Below are 21,846 nucleotides of genomic sequence, written 5' to 3' on the forward strand. Positions count from 1 at the left end.
GAAAACTAAATAAATGGAGTTCTTTGTGTTTGTGAATAGAATGTGAAAAACGAGATCTGCATTCCTGTTCAGAACTGTGTATCCTGAATGAGAAATAAACTGAACTAGAGTATTTCAACTAAGTAGCATTTACACGTCCCTTAACTGATCAAGTGCAGTTAAAAACAGTGCCATCCTAGTAAAACACTGGTGCAGAAATACACAGAGAAACCATAACACAATTGAAAACGTTATGTTAATTACAGACAAAATGACAAGCTTATGAACTGCAATTTATGGAAAGGAAAATGCTCTGAAGGAGTATTCATGAAGGGTACAAATGAATTTTGATTCTACTTCTTGTTTATATTTATAATCATTGTACAAACATCCATACAGCAATACACATTGACAAAGGAACACACTTTTACCTGTACAAAATGCATGCATCAACATACAAAGTAAAGAAACCATAATGAAGTAATCTGGCATTCGTACAGAGAAATATATATATAATATATATAATCTTCATATATAAAACAGAATTTCCTTGCGAAAATTACTTCACAGTTATAAAGTGTAAACATGAGAAATACAAAATCAAGACTATTTTTCCATCTTCATCCTTACGATCAGACATACAGAGTTCTCTCTCGAATCTCCAAAAAATTTTCAAATTCAAAATTTCATTCTAAAATATTGAGCCATGATACTGGTACTATACTAACAGTTACCTATGTGAAGTTTCACTGGTTTGAAATCTAGGAACAAAAAAATCTGTACCTAGAATATAATGCTAGTGTAAAAATAGTACATATTATAAAAAAAATCCACTGACAGGATTACAAGACAGCTGGTACAATTTGCACTACTGCTGAAGTTAAATGAAAAATAAATAATATATAACATAAAGAACCAAATTAGCATCAACAGATCACAGAGTATTCAAGTAATCTCACAATGTTTTTTTCTGATTTATTTTGCACAAACACACTTTCCAAAGTTGCTATTCACTGCCATATAAAAGTATCATACACAGTCTGTTTTAAATTAAGACAGTACACAATCGATTTTCTTTGCTTTGTTAATGAGCGCCAAGTGGGAAATGTTTTCATACAAAACCTATTTACATTACAAAAGAAATTTTAAAAAAGTATGCAAGAAATGGCATGAGCAAATACTAAACCTGCAATATTAGGCAGATTCTGAATTTTTCAGTACATGATTTCCAGTTCGTTGTTTTGAAAAACATTTTTGGCTCATTTAAACAAACTATGAATTCATTTAAAAAAAGGATGAATTAGTCACTACACAATAACAGTGGGAATATTTGTATGTGCACAGTAAGAAAAGTTATTTTTAAAATCTTTGGGTTTATAAAAACTCTTTGCAAGATGTTACATCCCAATTCTCAACTCTATTCAATTTAACTATACATTACATAGACTAGCATAAACAATGCAAATTATGCAAATAATCAGAAAATGTAAGCAGTAATTGTACTTAGCATAAAATAATAGTCCTTTAAGTTCAAATACTGCTTATTTCTGAATTCCATTCTTCAGTAACATTATAGGGGAGAAAGCTATCACTGCAGCCCCGGAAGAAAATACTCCTTGGAAACAAATAGCACATTATGGTCCCTGTCCTAATTTCTTGCTTGCATTTTTTGTTAGACAAACATCACTCATTCAATACTGCATAAAATTATATTTGAGCACGTGCTATTCATATCTGTCAAGCATCTAATCCAATGTACAACATTATCACAGGTAAAAGGGGGGAGGGGTAGCAAATACAACAGAACTCAAAACAAGATCAATTGCAGATATTTTTTGTTAATTTGCATTTACCTAGAGCAGCTTCATAAATAACAGCTATTGTTTAATGGTATTCAGACTGAAGTTGTGCTCAAGCCTTCAAATTTAATACATGCAGTAAATTCCACACAATACAGTGAAGCATACACACAGCACACATACATACCTCTCTGGATGATGCATGCTGTAAAACAATGTATCAGCAAATACTGTATGAAAAATAGTCTATAGTTTCATATTTTTTTGGTAAAACCTGAATATATGACTCAAAAGTGGATATTTTTCTCAACACTTACCAGACTTCGGCTCTCAGCACAAACATTTTACCATCTTAACACATATTTCCTGCTTTAATAACCTTCTGATTACATTCCTCAACAGGAAACTACAACCTGCTCTTCACTTCTTACAATGGATATTCACGACTGAGGAAAAAACCACTGAGTCTCACACACATCACAGAAAATTCCACAAGTACAATAAGTACGCATAATGCCTAAAAAAAAAGACACACACATTCACCTAGATGAACACGGATGACTCTATTTTAAATCTCAGAAGAGATCAGATGAAGTGTGCTCATTCCTACACACACACGTGAAACACATCAATGATCTTCTACAGTAGGTGCAGTTACCATAAACTAAATCAGTCTTTATCATATATTTAATGGACCTATCTTTGCACAGCATTTATCACATCTTTCACAGTATTCTGTACTTCAGTGAAAAGCCGCGTATTATCAGCTGAGTTTCTAACACTGGCTGAGCGTAACTGTTGAGCCTGAGTTTCCAGTCTAGTAAGTAATTCACGGAAATGAAACCGTGTGTGAGGTGGTACCCTATCAGCATAACCTACACATGAAGAATGGAACAAACCAACTTTGTCTGACAGTTGCAGCCAGCTGCCTGTCGATACATTTGGAGATGACCTTAACACAGATAAACTCGTTTCTAACGCTTGTGAAATCTCGAGAACACTTTCCCGCTCGTCTTTAGCGTCCTTTTCACTTTCCAGTTTCCCACATGTCTCTTCTTCTGTTTTGCTATCACTACTACTGCTTTTTGGTATGACAGAAGGTTTTGACATAGAAGGTGTTGCATAAATAGCTGCTGAGCTTGTAGGAAGTTTGGAAGAAAATATAACTGGCTTGGCAGCTTTTACTAATGGTTTAGTAGGAACTGCAGGTTTTTCATCACTTGTTGTAGGGGGCCACACTCTTCTTTCACCTACAGATACCTTGTTAATCCTGCTTGGTGCATCTTCTGGAGAACTATGATCTTTGTTATTTTCTTCACTCCTAGACCTATCATCATCATCACACGGTGTGTCACGACACGTTCGAGAAGGAACTTCAGGCTTGACTGCTGTCTTTAATGTTAATTTTGGACTCACTTGGCCAGGGGCACACTCGGATGTTGATTCTTTATTTTCCCACAGTTTTTTTAAACTACTTATGCTACCTGTACTACGTCGTTTGTCCTCTGTTTCGTCTACTTTCAATGATCCTCCATCTAGACTATGGGCACTCACTGTACTGTCCCTCTTTTTTGCGTCGTCCTCATGATAGTCACCATCTAAATGTACACTATTTCGACGCTTCTCGTCCTCTTGTCCCTGCTCCTCTTCTGCTTTTTCATTTTCTGATTTCTTTGAGACCTTTTCAGATAATTTATCTCCAGTGTTATCTACCTTACGTAAACGAGATTTAAAGTCTATGATGGAAACAGAATGGTCCTCATTCTCCTCCTTTGCACCCACTCTCTTAGGAGCAGCTTCAATTTTCTTCAGCTGAGCTTTAAACCCACCTAAGTTACTACCTACTGGTTCCTGGTTAGAGCTCGTCTGCTGATCATACAATTTTGAACTGTCTGATCCTCGACTGAACTTACGCAGATTCGATTTTATATCAACTGGAGAACCAGATGCTTTTCCTCCTAAATCAGGAGAAGTTTTATTAAAGCTAATATCAGAAGCTGATTCTTGTCGGCTGTTTTCTTGCAGCAGAGTTTCATTAAGTTCTGAAACCATTTGTGCTGATGGGTCAATTAATGCAGACGGTTGATCACCATGTGGAGATTCTTTTGACCCATTCCGTCCAAAGCCTCTATCAGCTCTCTCTTTAATCTCTGCCATCAATTTAAGTTCCAACAGGTCTTTCACATCTGATGGTACACTTTTTGCAGGTTTGCTACAAGAAGGTCTCCTCTCTGTTTCATCATTCTCATTTGGGGAGCACATTTCTTCGTCTGGATGATGGCAATCAGGTTCACTGAAGTTAGGAAAATCCTTATTCTGGGTTGGGGAGGAACAAGTTTCAGAAGGAAGTGCTGGAGGTGAATACAGTGCAGGTGGATCACTACCAGGGGAGAGAGGACTTTTTGTTTCAAGACTTGGAGATGTTAAACTTCTGCTGGATCTTGGTGGACTTGGAGGGCGATCACGAGGCCGTCCTTTCGAACTTCGGCGACCACTCTGCGTCAACTGACAGGAATCTTCCCTTTCTCTTCCTGACTTAACACTGCTGCAGGAGTCAGTAGATGGTTCACGGTGCCTCAGGCTCACACCAAATCTAGAACTTGCCTCCTCTACAGATGGTTCAGTGTTTCGAACATCACTGGTTTGCGTGGTATGAGGGCTATCCCGCTCTTGGTCACTATGATCCAGTGGAAAAATGGGTTCTACAACTGGATAGTTCCGTTCAGCCTCATTTGATGAGGCCCAGTGAGGAGAAGGTTGATCTAAACTGGAACTGTGACCTAACTTCCGCAAACTACGAGGTGAAGAAAGTCCTGATGGCTTGCCAGAAGCAGCACCAGAGCGGAGTCGTCGTCTTTCTGGGCTGGGGGAAGCAGCAGTCAAAGGTGGAGGTGGTTCTGGGGTCATTTGGGTTTCACTAACACAGTCAAACTCTTCTGGGGGAGGGGGTAGATCTGAAGGTGGTGGTGGAAACTCCAAATCAGCCAATGAAGGCTGAAGCACTCTTGAAGGACTGCCCCCACGGAAAGTTGAGGTGTTTGGTGCACGGAATGTACGCATCTCCGGCCCATGATTACGAGTATTTCCAGCTGTGCGAGGTCGTTGTAATTTGCTTGCAGTTGGTGAAGAAGGTGGATGGTGATGCTGATGGAAGCCTCCAACAGTTCCTCCAGACGAGTTGCTACGTATCATCTGAGGCTGGGTACGTATGTTAGTTCTTGGTGACACTGAACGATGGGGAGTAGGAAGATCATTCATAGATTGCTGCTCTACCATTTCTTCTCCTTGGTCCATTTCATCAGCATCTGTTCCTCCTGCTAGACCACTCTGCCGCAATGACTCCAGGTATGCTCCAATGCGGGCTCCTTTGGGTAGTGTGCCATATCGATTTATGGCTCGTGTTACATTTTTCACCTCAAGAGCTACAACTTGCACGACCTGAAAAAGGAAAGTTTTTGAAACACAACTCCAATGCATTAAGCAAATATTGCATATTATTTGTACCATAAAGCTAACCACTTAAATAATTCTTCTAGATCGTTTCATGAAACTTATAAATAAATTTAAAAACACTCCAGGTTCTCTGCCTGACATTTTCTCTGTTGCTCTTTCTGAACTGATCTGCCAAGTGTGTAAATAGGTTTAATATGAGAGTTACACAGTTTTACTGCAGCAATAATTATAGTGGTTTTAATATAGATTATCACATTGCAAATGCATATACAGCCATTCTTTACCTGACTATCTAAAAGCCATGAAGAAACTAAGTCTATATACACTAACTGGCAAAAAATCTTGTATTCCCTATGTCATTTTGTCCAAGGACCCATTAACAAACGTGAGAGATTTTCTTTTGCTATTATTATAATGTTTAATTTTAAGGGCAGGTTCTGATAAACAGAACAATAATTTCTGGTACAGAGTATGCAGAATGAGTTCTGGTTGCAGAATGAGTTCTGGTACAGAGTATGCAGAATGAGGTCTGATACATAGAAGGCTAAATCTGCTACCATCCTTTCTCAAAAATGGTGAACAGTTTGCGTCAACCCATAGATATGCACGTGATTCAACCGAAAGCTTTGAGTATATTAGCCCAGAAACTCCAACATACTTTCTTCAAACTATGATGCTCTTGATTTGTGCAGAGGACTACCATGGCATTGAAATAAAAGGTTCCCTTCAAAATGTTTCCACAGTGTTTTAATTTTGACATCAACAATAATTTTTGTTCACATTATGTTTGAAAGTGGTCCAATTCTAAGCTATTCTGTGCATCCATTTCCACAATCAAACAGCACCAAATAAGTTTGTCTTCTTCAGGCATCTTACCAAGGATAGACATCAGCAACTGCTCCTAACTGCACTGTAGCCAACTTTAGAAATAACATAATTTCAGTCACCACTGTCTGCATCAATATCATAACAGCCACACAGAGCATTTGCACTGACATTCAACATTGTCTCCACTCCATAAAATATTTTTAATTCCTCCACAGGCCAATGGCGGTTTTATTCAATATGCTCTGAACGAAATCTTACATTGTGGTTAGTGACTTTTTGTGGGAGCCAGACCATAACAACTGAGTCATTCCATCATCTCTAAAGTGATCCTTGTATCACTGATTGATCTATCTCTTTGTAACAGACATACTCTGCAATAGACAACAAACACATCTGATGACTTTTTTGTGCAGTATGAAGTAGAGTTTAGGGTCCATATTAGGTCATTTCTTAGATGTACAAGACTAATAATTTGCGGGGCATGTTAGAAACATTTTCACTTCACACTGCCATTGTTGAAAATCGTTGTGTGTACATTTATCTCCCAAGGAATGCCTATTGTTTTGGATTCTTATCATCAGACCAACTACAAAATTGCTAAATTTTCCACACTGATTTACTTTACCAGCACCTATGCCCTTGCATGTTCGATGGCTTTAGTTGGTCAGAAGAATGTAATAATAAAATTACATACTGTTTCATGGGACACAGGAATCCTTGCTGTTTTTGAATGAAGGAGAGAAGATCAGTATTTACTAAATTATTCTAACCGAAGTGTTATATTAAATGAAAACCAAAGTAAGATGAGGTTTAACAGTTTTTGAAAGTATAAGCATAAAAAATAATCCAGAATGAGATTTTCACTCTGCAGCGGAGTGTGTGCTGATATGAAACTTCCTGGCAGATTAAAACTGTGTGCCCGACCGAGACTCGAACTCGGGACCTTTGCCTTTCGCGGGCAAGTGCTCTACCATCTGAGCTACCGAAGCACGACTCACGCCCGGTACCCACAGCAAGGTTCGCAGGAGAGCTTCTGTAAAGTTTGGAAGGTAGGAGACAAGATACTGGCAGAAGTAAAGCTGTAGGTACCGGGCGTGAGTCGTGCTTCGGTAGCTCAGATGGTAGAGCACTTGCCCGTGAAAGGCAAAGGTCCCGAGTTCGAGTCTCGGTCGGGCACACAGTTTTAATCTGCCAGGAAGTTTCATAAAAAATAATGGTTACTAGTCCAGCAGAAGACTAAACATACACTGGCAGGTAACTGGAGGGGAAAAACTACAAATGGACTGATTACATAATTTTCAGACAGATAGTTCTAGATTACAATACTCCTAAGAATGTTTTTAAAAAATGAACATGCCATTGCATAAACTTTGTATTTCTGAAACCATTAACTTAAATGATCAAAAATAGGTAAAAATCAACAATGGAAAATCTAGGAAGGAGTAATGACCATATGAAAAAGATAAGATTTGCTACTCACCATACAGAGCAGACGTTGAGTTTTTGACAGGCACAACAAAAAGACTGCTATACATCTGAGCTTTCATCTGAAAGACCTCCTTCAGAAGTGGAAAACACACACACACACACACACACACACACACACACACACATACACAAAAGCACAATTCACACACACATGACCACTGTCTCTGGCCATTGAGGCCAGGCTGAGTACACCAACTGCACCTGATGGAACAAGCAATCTGTAGGTGGAGTTGGGAGGAGGGAGGAGAGAGTGAGGAGGAGGCTGGGTCAGGGACATGGAGCAATAAAAGGGTAGGGGTGGACGAGACATTGTGGGGACAGGATAGGGCTGCTAAGTGCAGTTGGGGGATTTGAGGTAGAGGGGGAGGGGCAAGGGGAGCAGAAAAGGAGAGTACTATAGGAGGATAAAACAGACTGGTTGGTGTGCTGGTGGAACAGGAGGCTAAGTAGTGCTGGAATAATGGGATCACAGTAGGGGATAAGTGGGTGAAAGGACAGGGACCAATGAAGGTTGAGGCCAGGATGCTTCTAGGAACATAGGATATATAGGAGAGAGATTTCCCACCTGCATTATATGACTACCTCTTGTCATGTCCTGAAATAATGACTATCCTATCTGCTACCTTTCCCACTCCTCCCACAGTAGTATTCCACCACCCATCAAATTTACACAATAACCTTGTCCATCCCCACTCCAACCCCTTGCCCCCCTGACTTGTACCTTTGCAATAGACCTAGATACAGGATCTGTCTCATATGTCCTCCCACTACCACCTACTCCAGTCTGGTCACAGGCCTCTCTATCTCATCGGAGGCAGGGCTACCTGTGAAAGCAGTCCTGTGATTTACAAACTCAGCTACAACCACTGTGCTGCTTTCTACATGGGCAAGACAACTAACAAGCTGTCTGTCAGCAATGTGCTTCACTTCAATGCCTCTTTCAAGGCCTGCCTGGATCCTTCTTGCCAACACCAGCTTTCCTGAACTGTGCAGGTGGGAACTCTCCTTGCAGTATATGCCACATACCTGCCTGTAACCCCCACCCACCAACCTTCAATAGTCTCTGTCCTTTGCCCACCTATCCCCTTTCCTATCTCCACACTTCAGCACTATAGAGTCTTCTATTTCACCCCCCCCCCCCCCCCAGTCTTTTTTCCCCTCTTCTTCCTTTCTGCTCACCTCCTCCCTCCCTCCTCAAACCTCCGAACTGCCGAATTGTACCTGGCAGCCATGCCCCATCCCCACCACGTAACTGCAAGCCCCCACAAGCAGCACTACACCCTCCCCCACCTCAACCCTAGCTTGCTATACCTTCCCCCCTCCCCAGCCCAGCCTCTTTCTGATCTCCACCACCCAAAGACTGCTTGTCACATTAGGCACAGTTGCTATACAGAGTTCATCCACAATGACCAGGGACAGAGATCATATGAGAAAGTTGTGCTTTTGCGAATGTCTGACCGAAACCTTAAATGTATAGCACTCTTTTTCTTGTGCCCGGCTGCAACTCAACAAAAATAGGTAAATATGTCTATAAACTTTACATGCAATACCCTACAGCAGAACATATTTTGTAACACAATTTCCAAGCAGTTGCTGTCTGCTTTACTACATATGATATCCGAATTCTTGCCATCAAAAAACTTTGTAGATGGTAGCTCAGCACATAATGTGGAGTGAATTTCCATCAGCCACAATTCAGGAATGATTCCTGTCACTGTCATCTATCTCTCGTTCACTATCCCTAATACTTCTCTAGTAGTCTGTAATACATAACATAATCGTTACCAGCAATAACTAATTGTAACTGATCAAAGCATGAGTATTCTGCCAAGATGAGAATTGGACAATCTGGTACAATGGATCAGACACTTTGAATGCCACAAGTGCAACACTTTTTTTTCTTTCTTGATGTGAGGATCCTACAGACTGTTCTGCTTCCTGTATCTCAAATCGATCAGCTGCTCATTTTCACGATCACCTTAGTGCATTTACCTCTCTGGCATAATCTCTTTCACTCCTTGAAGTCACATTTCTCTTGAACAACGAGTTGTTCTGCATCTTTCTGGACATTACTCCAATACCTTTTCATGACAAGTTTATTTCTCCATTTTCCTACCATGACGATTCCAAAAGAGTTGCCAATTCTTGTAACCCAGTAATCAAAACTTGTCCTGCTATCTCCATTTCTGATATGCTACAAGGCCCTACAAGCATTTCACTGATGACCCATTTCCTGGGCTTTTATCACATTTTCAGTGCTATCTGTATTGTGACAACATTCTAAATATATTTTTGTGTTCTTCCTTACCATGGATGACTGTAATATAAACACATTTGCAACTCATTGTTAGCCACAGGAAGTCTTGAAATCAGTGGTTGAACATGCTTTCTTGGCAATTGAATATTAACACTTTCATGACTGGGCAAAGGGGATGTAGTGCAATTGACTGATAGTGTGCTTTTTCATAGTTTTTCTGAATTTTGTGCAGCAGGCTCTACTGCACGTAACTTACATCAGTTTATTGCATTTGAAAGAAGGGTCTTTTTTCTGTGAAATACCGCAAATAAACAGACTTGTTTCAGTTATTTTGAAATGAAAATGGATTGTTTTGGAAAAGTAGCAATCTTTTTAAATCTTTCATTTTCTAAATTGAGATAGAATTCCAAGTCACTAGTAATGAAAATAAAACCCTTTAAAGGGTACATTTTTACTGAAAATTAATCGGTTGCATTTTGAAAACTTAAGTCGTGTGTCACATTCTTCACAATAGTACCAGGTATCTTTCCTTGTCACTTTCTCAGATCTTGCTTTGCTTCATTCTGCACAAACATTACATCTCCTCCAAGGCCATTTAGACATTTCTGCAGCCAGAATCAATTTAAGAAAATGTATCTCACTGAGTCTGTTTACAGGTGAACTATTTGGGGTGGAAGTTAATTCAACTAGACAGCCTTTGTATATCAAAGGTGCTACAATTCAGTACCAAATTCAAAAAGGTATGTGATAGTAAGCCTCTACTTTTTATATAAAACTTACAAATTGAGGGAGCATTTTTTCAAAACTTCATAAATACAACGGATACTGTTTTTCATGAAAGGAGTTTTTCTGTTTTCACTTAAATACATTTGAGTGTTTGAATTTTTAGATGACTACTAGATCTCAGTGATATTAAGAAAATGTTCAATGAAATAAGATGAAAATTTGATTTTTGTAACAGAATATTAAGGTGTGATTTTTCCAGTTTTTTCAAGAGATGATAAATGCTTATAATCATTGCTAGTATCAGTTATGTTGCCTTCTTTATCTAAATGTAATTTTTCCACAACTATTTTTTATAATGTTTATTATATGCCTGCATCATTGTAAGAGGCACATTTTTGCATATATTATTATATAAAGCAGTTTTTTTAATTTATAGTTTTTGACTTTGTTGAGAACACAAACAATAATAAGAGAAATACAATAATAGCAATGGTAACTATTTTAACATAATTGTTTAACTCATATCATTATTATCATAAAGTATGAAATAAGTAACACAAAAATTATTGCATGTTGCAATCACATTTTTTACTGTGAAGTTTTTCCTGTTACAGCCATACATTATTCCTCTAGGACATTTTGGTAAAACTCCTTTGCATCATCTGCAACTTCAAAATATTTAGCAAGGCAGAAACATCTTTCTTCTTTTCTTGGCATCATCTGTAATTTCAAAATTACATCTTTCTTCTTTTCTTTGCTCATCATATTTTGTTTTGGTAGAACAGTGTGTGTTAGTACTGTTGGATGGCATGGTTTCGTTCATATCAGGATGTCAACTTGTGCTGGATCTCCACAGTACGTATCACTCAGAAACACATAAACAATCTTCTTTTCTTTCTTGTCTGAGATGAAATGCTGATTGTTAATTTTGAAAGGTAGCTTGGATTTTAGTACTTTCTGTGCACTATCTTCTAGGTTTTTAACAGTCCAGTCGGTGTTTAGGACTTTGAGTATCATAATTTTCTAAAATATCATAATATTCTTTAGGAGAAAAACACTCGGTCCTGTTATTTTAAGAAGCCTTTGAGCAGTTACGTATCTGGGAACCTATTCTGTAGCCTCGTGGTGTGGAGGTATGTAGTTATCGCCACGAACAGGGAAGAAGTGACAAATATTATTGAACTTCGTGCTCTTTTCCAAGCATGCTGTAGGATTGTTGTCGTACAAATGTTTTTATTTTGGTTGCTGCAACAATATGAGAACAGGTGTATAGTATTGGTACAATCATTTGGTTGTTTCTTATCTAAGTCGGAAAGGAAGTCCAGCAAAGCCGAAGCAACATGATTGCATCCTCTTGACGATTTTGTCTCCAACTGGGTGTAGAAAACAATGCTTTCAGTCTTTTGCTCCGTAACATGGATCATGGTGCATGGATTGTGTAATCATACTAGTTTAGCATGCAAAACATCACTGATCATAATTTTGGAATAGGCTGGTTTTGCTACATGCCAAAGCAAATCTTAAGGGCAGTTTGTTTATCTTCCTTCATTGTATCATAAAACCTCTTTGCACAAATTTTATGTAATTTGTATCTAGTTTACAGTTCATTCTTCTTCTGCAGGCAAGTTTCTGTTTTTATTTCCATTAAAACGACCTTACAAGTGGAGCAGGAATCACTATGAGGTGTCCTGAATGATAGACTGACATGTTTGTAAAATATATGCTAGTATTTTGGTAGGGAATATTGTTCCAGTTCTAAATTTTTTCCTTTCTTCACAGAATCTCTCTAAAATTTGACTGACAGAAGGCAAATAAATCTCTTAGACTTCCCCCTTTCATGATGGTTCTCTCTGCATCTATATTTTTTTTTAATATTAATCTTAATGACAACAGTTATCTCCTTTTGACCCTTCTCTGTTCTGACACCTCCTCTCCTTTCCTTTGGACATCTCTCTCTTACAGGAAATCATCTTGCTAGATACGATAATTCTCCTTTGACATGGCAGATAGTCCTTGGAAAGTGGCAGTACATACAGGCACTACTTTACCATTTATTTTTTTAATGGTATATTTCACTGTCATTGTATTCTTCCTTTTCCATTCTTTGTGTCCATTATTCTGCAATGAGGTGAAGAAATATTAATAAATTTTAACAGAAACTTACCTTGGTCCATTTTATTATTTAATGGTGTCATGTAATGATGAAAGTGAGAAATATCTTCATGACAGAGTTCAACAGCTTTGTATTCCTTCATTCCTTAGCTATTGAAGGCAAAACTTCAGGTCCATGATTGAATTTGACGATAGATTCCTTTCTACACTTTTTGATTCTCATTTCAGATCGATGTAAGTTGTTCTTGAATTGGTATTTTCTCCCATCGAAACATTCTTTGATCTGTAAGACGTTCTTCGAATCACAAGAATCATCATCCACCCTGCTTAAGGTTGCAATACATCTTCGTAGACTACTGTGAGCGTCAAATGAACACTTGGGTAAAAGTAAGCTGCAGGTGTTGTGGTGACAATGAAATCTGTTTGCAACACTACTCCCATCAGTCAATACTGTTACAACAATGAGTAACATTATTTAATGCAACCAATATACCCTATTATTATTAACTGCTTGCTGCAGAAAAAGAGCTGAGACACCACAGAGTAATTACATTGCATTTGTCAACTTTTGCTGTAACTGTAAGAATGTATATATCGTGTTTTGCTAAAACTTCATGATTTGGAGTGTTCATACACACGCAACAGTAGCTGTCTATTGCTAAAACTGGGTCCAGCAGTTGTTGTAGAAGATCAACATTATATCATTACCATGCCTAACTCGATTTTGGAATTTTTTGCATCAAGTTTTGAAAAAATGCTCCTCACACAGTGCAGTTGTGCAATCATCCATCTTTTATTGTGTACACATGACCAGTTTTGGAACAATTGAAGTTCCATCATCTGGTGTAGAAAAGAAAATCACTGAATCACTGAGACCATCCTAACCCCTTTGACGATACAAATTTAATTGTTCCGAAACCAGTCATGTGTACACAATAAAAGATTGTGGATTAAACAACTGTCCTGCGGTTTCTTCATTTTCAAATTTCTCATGTTGACTTTAGATGTAATCATTTTATGTTTAGTTGTCAAATGAAATACATTCCTAGTACATTCCCAAGAAAACTCTAGTCCTACATAAAATCACGAAGGTGACTGAAGGCTTCTATCCAGTCATTCATTGACCAATCTGGTGTGGCAGTACAAGACAGCAAAAAGCAAGCTGAAGTTTTAAATTTTGCAATGAAGAAACTGTTCATGCAGGAGGATCTTACAATCATACTGTTATTTGACCATCACACATACTCCCATATGGAGGACATAATTGGCCCCTTACTTAGCTTGCACTTATAGTGAATCTCACCCAGCGCAAAGCCCCAAGTGACTAGAAAAAAGCGCATGTCTCCTGTATATAAGAATGGTTAAAGAACTGACCCACACAATTACAGACCAAAAACCTCAACATAGGTTTGCTGCAAAATTATTGAACATAAGTTAGAATTTAATACAGATCCTTGAGGTGGCAATGCACAGTTTTAGAAAGCACTGTTCATATGGAACTCAGCTTGCCCTTTTCTCACATAATATACTGTGAACTATGAATGAAGGGCAACAGGCAGATTCCACATTCCTAGAATTCCTACAGTACTCCATTGCAGACTCTTCAAGATACCAGCCTACAGAATAGGTTCCCAGATACGTGACAGCTCAAAGACTTCTTGAAGTAACAGGACCTAGTACTCATCACAAACAAGACTTATCACCAGGGTGGTCCCAGGGAAGACTGATAGGACCACTATTATTCTCTATATACATAAATGATCTGATGGACAGGGTGAGCAGCGATCTGTGGCTGTTTGCTGATGATGTTGTGGTGTACAGGAAGGTGTTGAAATTGAGTGATTGTAGGAGGATAAAAAATGACTTAGACAAAACTGCTAGTTGGTATGGTGAAAGCTAGTTAGCTGTAAATGTAGAGAAATGTAGGTTAATGTAGATGATTAGGTAAAACAATTCCGGAATGTTCAAATACAGCATTAGTAGTGAGCTGTTTGACCAACCAGATCAATAATATTTCGGCATAACTTTGCAAAGTAATATGAAATAGAATGAGTATGTAAGGATCATAGTAGATGAGGCAAATGGTCGACTTCAGTTGTACAGTTTTTGGAAATTGTGGTTCATTCGTAAAGGACACCATATTCAGAACACTTGTGGGATCCATACCTGAGCATTGCTCATGTGTTTGGGGTTCCTGATAAGCTGGGTCAAAGGAAGACATTGAAGCAATACAGAGGTGGGCTGCTAGATCTGTTATTGGCAGGTCTGATCAACATGCAAGTATTATGGAGATGCTTTAGGAACTCAAATTCCCCTGAAGGGGAGATGACATCCTTTTTGAGGACCACTACTGAGAAAATTTAGAGAACCAGCATTTGAAGCTGACAGCAGAACAAGTCCACTGCCGCCGGCGTACATTTCACATAAGGATCATCAACATAAGGCAAGAGAGATTAAGGCTTGTATGGAGGTATATAGGCAGTCATTCATTCATTCTTCCCTCGCTCTATTCGCAAAGGGGAAAAAGAAAGGAAATGACAAGAAGTGGTACAGGGACCCTCCACCATGCACCATATGGCAGCCTGCAGAGTTTGCATATGGATTTAGTGTCTTTCCATTTCATAAACAACAAAGCATCTTGTCTGCAAAACCTAAGTTCATTTTTGTTTAAGCTTCTGGCCAACTAGATCTTAGCTAGCCCTATTCTATTTTTCAGCACAGTACTGTAAGGCTTTCTTGAAAGTACATACAAAGCAAGCAGCAGACGACAACTGACGTCTTTTGCGCTGCATATGACATTGTGTGGTATGAGTATGATGTGTGGCAACAAAGGGAACATGAATGCCACAAAGAAAAAGTTGCATTGTTGTCTTAACCTCTTCTCGCCAATATGAGTGACGTGTGCTTCCAACTGCATTTTCTTGTGGCAGCAGAAGTATCATAAAGTACTTTTACACAGATGACAGACTTAGGAGAAATGTTGGAGTACATTCACAAACCTGAAAAATGACAAAAATAGGTCCTATGTCACTCAACTTTTTTGGAGTGTAATGTATGCAAAGGAGGGGCTACATCACTCATCTCCAAAGCATGGGATGTCAACGTTTATATGATAGCAAGAGTCCGTCACTACTCTTCTTGTGGAAGCTAGTGCTTTCATAGGTAAGAATTCTTTGGATATCATTCTACATATTACTGGGTTTTTAAGAACCTTGAAGTTGGTACCTCTAATAACACTATCTTTTGTGAATCATCATACTGGTGTCACAACAGACACTCATTTTGAACTCTGCTCTACCTTTTTATGTTCTTTCTTTAAACAACTGCCGATTTTCAGAAAGTGTGAACAAGATTTAAAACTTTTCACTTTTCAAGTAGGCTAGAATGAAAAATGAGACACAAAGTGCAGGAAAACCTGCAAGATATCTTTGGAGCATTACATTCTGAGAAAAAAATGATGCTATTTATATGACGTAACAAGAACTGCATTTTTAAAAAGTGAAGTAAAAGTTGGGAGGCAGAATGGTTAACTTCAAACAGACATCTTCAACTTTTGTAGTCTGGTCTTCCTTAGTTACGTGTAATATTACAGTATATTGATAATTTTTACTTATGGACCATCTGACAGCAACTGAATAAAACACAATTTTAGTACCATACACGTTTCGCCTTTATTTCCTGCAATGCATCATCAGTGGCCTGGAATATGCACATATGCTTGCTATTTAATTTACATTTTTGTCACTGTACCTATAGGTTATAAACAGTTCTGGTGGTTGGTATTTTCTATTAAGTAGTAATGTTTTGAACTGTACTTACAGGTTGTGTGGACAATTTCTTACATATTATGCTCTTGTTGCATTTTTGGTGTTCTTCTTCTTATGAAAGCCAATTTGCCCCCCCCCCCCCCCCCCCCCCCCCCCCCCAATTCCACAGCACTATGAACTGAATGCTTGTTTCAGTGCAATGTTTTGGTTTCTGTTGCTGACTGTCAAATGTTTTTGCCAAAGAACGAATGTTATTGCCAAACATTCAAGTGTAATTATTGAAGTATCTGTGATTTACTTTTGTATGTATTTCTGTGTGCATTTGTGTACGTGTGCATGTGTGTGTGTGTTTCATTATATATATTGTTGGCTCTGCTTGTGTGGGTTTTGGTGTGATACACTTTTTTTGTGGTGTGGTGTGTGTGTGTGTGTGTGTGTGTGTGTGTGTGTGTGTGTGTGTGTCCAGAAGGAGAAGGGGGAAGAGATTCTGTGTTTTATCTTATCATTTCCTTTATTACGTGTAGTAGGGAGCCTGTGCTGATGTGTGTTTGTTCATTTATCATGTGTTTGTTTCCTGCTTTGGCTTTCTGGATGTGGAAGTTTTGTTGTGTTTTATAAGATGTTTGTCATGGTTGCTTATTCTCATTATTTTCATTTCTTGTTCCATGTTTGTAGGACGATGGTTATGGTGTTTTAAATGTTCTGCAAATGTGGAATGGTTTGTTTCATACTTCCAACATCTGATACGTTCTTTGTATCGTGTTTCAAAATTCCTGCATGTCATGCCAATGTACACTGCACCACAACTTTGACATTCAAGTTTATATATTCCTGATTGCTGGAATTTGTCCCTCTCGGTAGCTGGCTGGCTTAGGTGTGACTGGAGGGTTTGCCCAGGCTTATATGCAATTTTGAAGCCCTGTCTCTTTAGGATGTTTGCAACTCTGTGTGTGAGTTTATGTGTGTAGGCCATGGTGTACCATCTGGTTCTTTTCTGTGTACCGTAACTTCAAACAGTGATGAACAGGAGAAAATAAATTGTGTGGAAACCAGTAGGGCCCTACTGCCTTCATTCTAAATGGACTGGTTACATGGCACTTTCATTTTGATACTGAATGGAAGAGTAACATACAGCCTGGTTTGCTAATTAAAATTCAAGGTACACCATCATCAAAAATCTCTATACATGTTCTTTGTATATTGACATTAGTGTTTTGAGTAGTCAAATTAGTTTTACCTTTTGGGATGAAGATTCTTTAGTGGCCGAGGCTCGGGACTTCTTTCCTCGTTGCTCTAAGCCTCGATTACCCATGATTGGCGCACGTTTGAAGGAACTAGTGGAAGGAAAGAAAGCTCCTGTGGGTGCATCAGGATAAGAGTGTGCCCCTGAGTCATCAGTATCCGGTGTTTGATCTTGAAGGTCACTCTCACTGTCACCTTTATTGCTAGCTGCCAAGCTCTGCAGATCTCGTGTTATACCTGCAGAGAAACAGTATCTGTGATTACATTCAATAAGTGTAATTACAGATAAGATATGCTAAATAAACTAACTCAAAAAATAAATCTTTTAATACACGTGAAAAAATAACAATGACTTTTCCTATCCTGTGTTTATTCTCTAGATACACGTATACACACTACGTGATATCTCTCTCTCTCTCTCTCTCTCTCTCTCTCTCTCTCTCTCTCTCTCACACACACACACACACACACACACACAGGCACACAGGCACACACACACACACACACACACACACACACACACACACACTTGTATCTTCAAAACATTAGCCAAATCCAAATTTTAATTCTGATATACCCAGAAAGCTCTACATCACAAATTCTCAACTTGTCACCAACAAATGACACATAAATTAAGAAACAATATACTCTAACCATTGGGTATCCAAGCTAAACATGTAATTTGCTTATCACATCACATGGTGATGTAACTGAATAAATAGAGAAAAACTTACTAAAAATTTCAGAGGATAGATAAGACATAGTTGGGTGAAGAAACACAACACTGCAGTTTTTCATGGAGCAGTTCCATAGAGAGGAAAAAGCTGTTACTACAACTACTCAAAATGTTCATCTACCATCACGACAACAATAACCACCACCACCACCACCACCACCACCACCACCACCACACCCACATCAAAATCAAAATTGTAACTTTTAAGCGAGGAATGTGCCATTACAGATAAACAGATTGGCGTGATCGCATTACAAAAATTATGAAAATGAAATATATGAAAATCTTGAAAAACTGAATGACTGTGATACAGGGAATGGGAATAAGAAGTAGAAGAGCCAGGAATACACAGACGAACATCCATCTGAGTAATGTTTGCCAACAGTTAGTCCATCCATTAGTCTTAGATTATTTGTAACATGTTTTAAGTATTCGACCTGTTACAGATCACCCTCTGATGAGCCATTTAAGTCTCAAACATGAATATAAAATACTCTAGTTTGATGCTAATTACTATGTGAATTACAAGTAGTTAATAAAGAACCCCCATGAACCATGGACCTTGCCGTTGGTGGGGAGGCTTGCGTGCCTCAGCGATACAGATGGCCGTACCGTAGGTGCAACCACAACGGAGGGGTATCTGTTGAGAGGCCAGACAAACATGTGGTTCCTGAAGAGGGGCAGCAGCCTTTTCAGTAGTTGCCGGGGCAACAGTCTGGATGATTGACTGATCTGGCCTTGTAACATTAACCAAAATGGCCTTGCTGTGCTGGTACTGCGAACGGCTGAAAGCAAGGGGAAACTACAGCCGTAATTTTTCCCGAGGACATGCAGCTTTACTGTATGGTTAAATGGTGATGGCGTCCTCTTGGGTAAAATATTCCGGAGGTAAAATAGTCCCCCATTCGGATCTCCGGGCGGGGCCTACTCAAGAGGACGTCGTTATCAGGAGAAAGAAAACTGGCATTCTACGGAGCGGAGCGTGGAATGTCAGATCACTTAATCGGGCAGGTAGGTTAGAAAATTTAAAAAGGGAAATGAATAGGTTAAAGTTAGATATAGTGGGAATTAGTGAAGTTCGGTGGCAGGAGGAACAAGACTTTTGGTCAGGTGATTACAGGGTTATAAATACAAAATCAAATAGGGGTAATGCAGGAGTAGGTTTAATAATGAATAAAAAAATAGGAGTGCGGGTTAGCTACTACAAACAGCATAGTGAACGCATTATTATGGCCAAGATAGACACAAAGCCCATGCCTACTACAGTAGTACAAGTTTATATGCCAACTAGCTCTGCAGATGATGAAGAAATTGATGAAATGTATGACGAGATAAAAGAAATTATTCAGGTAGTGAAGGGAGACGAAAATTTAATAGTCATGGGTGACTGGAATTCGTCAGTAGGAAAAGGGAGAGAAGGAAACATAGTAGGTGAATATGGATTGGGGGGAAGAAATGAAAGAGGAAGCCGCCTTGTAGAATTTTGCACAGAGCATAACTTAATCATAGCCAACACTTGGTTCAAGAATCATGAAAGAAGGTTGTATACCTGGAAGAATCCTGGAGATACTAAAAGGTGTCAGATAGATTATATAATGGTAAGACAGAGATTTAGGAACCAGGTTTTAAATTGTAAGACATTTCCAGGGGCAGATGTGGATTCTGACCACAATCTACTGGTTATGAACTGCAGATTGAAACTGAAGAAACTGCAAAAAGGCGGGAATTTAAGGAGATGGGACCTGGATAAACTGACTAAACCAGAGGTTGTAGAGAGTTTCAGGGAGAGCATAAGGGAACAATTGACAGGAATGGGGGAAAGAAATACAGTAGAAGAAGAATGGGTAGCTCTGAGGGATGAAGTAGTGAAGGCAGCAGAGGATCAAGTAGGTAAAAAGACGAGGGCTAGTAGAAATCCTTGGGTAACAAAAGAATATTGATATTAATTGATGAAAGGAGAAAATATAAAAATGCAGTAAATGAAGCAGGCAAAAAGGAATACAAAAGTCTCAAAAATGAGATCGACAGGAAGTGCAAAATGGCTAAGCAGGGATGGCTAGAGGACAAATGTAAGGATGTAGAGGCTTGTCTCACTAGGGGTAAGATAGATACTGCCTACAGGAAAATTAAAGAGACCTTTGGAGAGAAGAGAACCACTTGTATGAATATCAAGAGCTCAGATGGCAACCCAGTTCTAAGCAAAGAAGGGAAGGCAGAAAGGTGGAAGGAGTATATAGAGGGTTTATACAAGGGCGATGTACTTGAGGACAATATTATGGAAATGGAAGAGGATATATATGAAGATGAAATGGGAGATAAGATACTGCGTGAAGAGTTTGACAGAGCACTGAAAGACCTGAGTCAAAACAAGGCCCCGGGAGTAGACAACATTCCATTAGAATTACTGATGGCCTTTGGAGAGCCAGTCATGACAAAACTCTACCATCTGGTGAGCAAGATGTACGAGACAGGTGAAATACCCACGGACTTCAAGAAGAATATAATAATGCCAATCCCAAAGAAAGCAGGTGTTGACAGATGTGAAAATTACCGAACTATCAGTTTAATAAGTCACAGCTGCAAAATACTAACGCGAATTCTTTACAGACGAATGGAAAAACTGGTAGAAGCCGACCTCGGGGAAGATCAGTTTGGATTTCGTAGAAATGTTGGAACACGTGAGGCAATACTAACCTTACAACTTATCGTAGAAGAAAGATTAAGAAAAGGCAAACCTACGTTTCTAGCATTTGTAGACTTAGAGAAAGCTTTTGACAACGTTAACTGGAATACTCTCTTTCAAATTCTGAAGGTGGCAGGGGTAAAATACAGGGAGCGAAAGGCTATTTACAATTTGTACAGAAACCAGATGGCAGTTATAAGAGTCGAGGGGCATGAAAGGGAAGCAGTGGTTGGGAAAGGAGTGAGACAGGGTTGTAGCCTCTCCCCGATGTTATTCAATCTGTATATTGAGCAAGCAGTAAAGGAAACTAAAGAAAAATTCGGAGTAGGTATTAAAATTCATGGAGAAGAAGTAAAAACTTTGAGGTTCGCCGATGACATTGTAATTCTGTCAGAGACAGCAAAGGACTTGCAAGAGCAGTTAAACGGAATGGACAGTGTCTTGAAAGGAGGATATAAGATGAACATCAACAAAAGCAAAACGAGGATAATGGAATGTAGTCAAATTAAATCGGGTGATGGTGAGGGGATTAGATTAGGAAGTGAGGCACTTAAAGTAGTAAAGGAGTTTTGCTATTTAGGGAGTAAAATAACTGATGATGGTCGAAGTAGAGAGGATATAAAATGTAGACTGGCAATGGCAAGGAAAGCGTTTCTGAAAAAGAGAAATTTGTTAACATCGAGTATAGATTTAAGTGTCAGGAAGTCGTTTCTGAAAGTATTTGTATGGAGTGCAGCCATGTATGGAAGTGAAACATGGACGATAACCAGTTTGGA

General features: G+C 38.8%; 1 protein-coding gene across 1 annotated transcript in view; it reads right to left on the bottom strand.

Moving 5' to 3' along the window:
• Nucleotides 1–324: 324 nt before the first annotated feature.
• Nucleotides 325–21,846, bottom strand: part of LOC124795847 (tyrosine-protein kinase Abl) — a 448,464-nt gene continuing 426,942 nt past the window's right edge. The window contains exons 14-15 of the mRNA XM_047259929.1: nt 17,647–17,888; nt 325–5,216 (exon numbers count right to left, since the gene is read on the bottom strand). Of these exons, the coding sequence (XP_047115885.1) occupies nt 2,475–5,216; nt 17,647–17,888 (2,984 nt within the window). The 3' untranslated portion in view covers nt 325–2,474. The remainder of the gene's footprint in view (nt 5,217–17,646; nt 17,889–21,846) is intronic.

This window comes from Schistocerca piceifrons, chromosome 4 (assembly GCF_021461385.2).
Source record: "Schistocerca piceifrons isolate TAMUIC-IGC-003096 chromosome 4, iqSchPice1.1, whole genome shotgun sequence".
NCBI lineage: Eukaryota > Metazoa > Arthropoda > Insecta > Orthoptera > Acrididae > Schistocerca > Schistocerca piceifrons.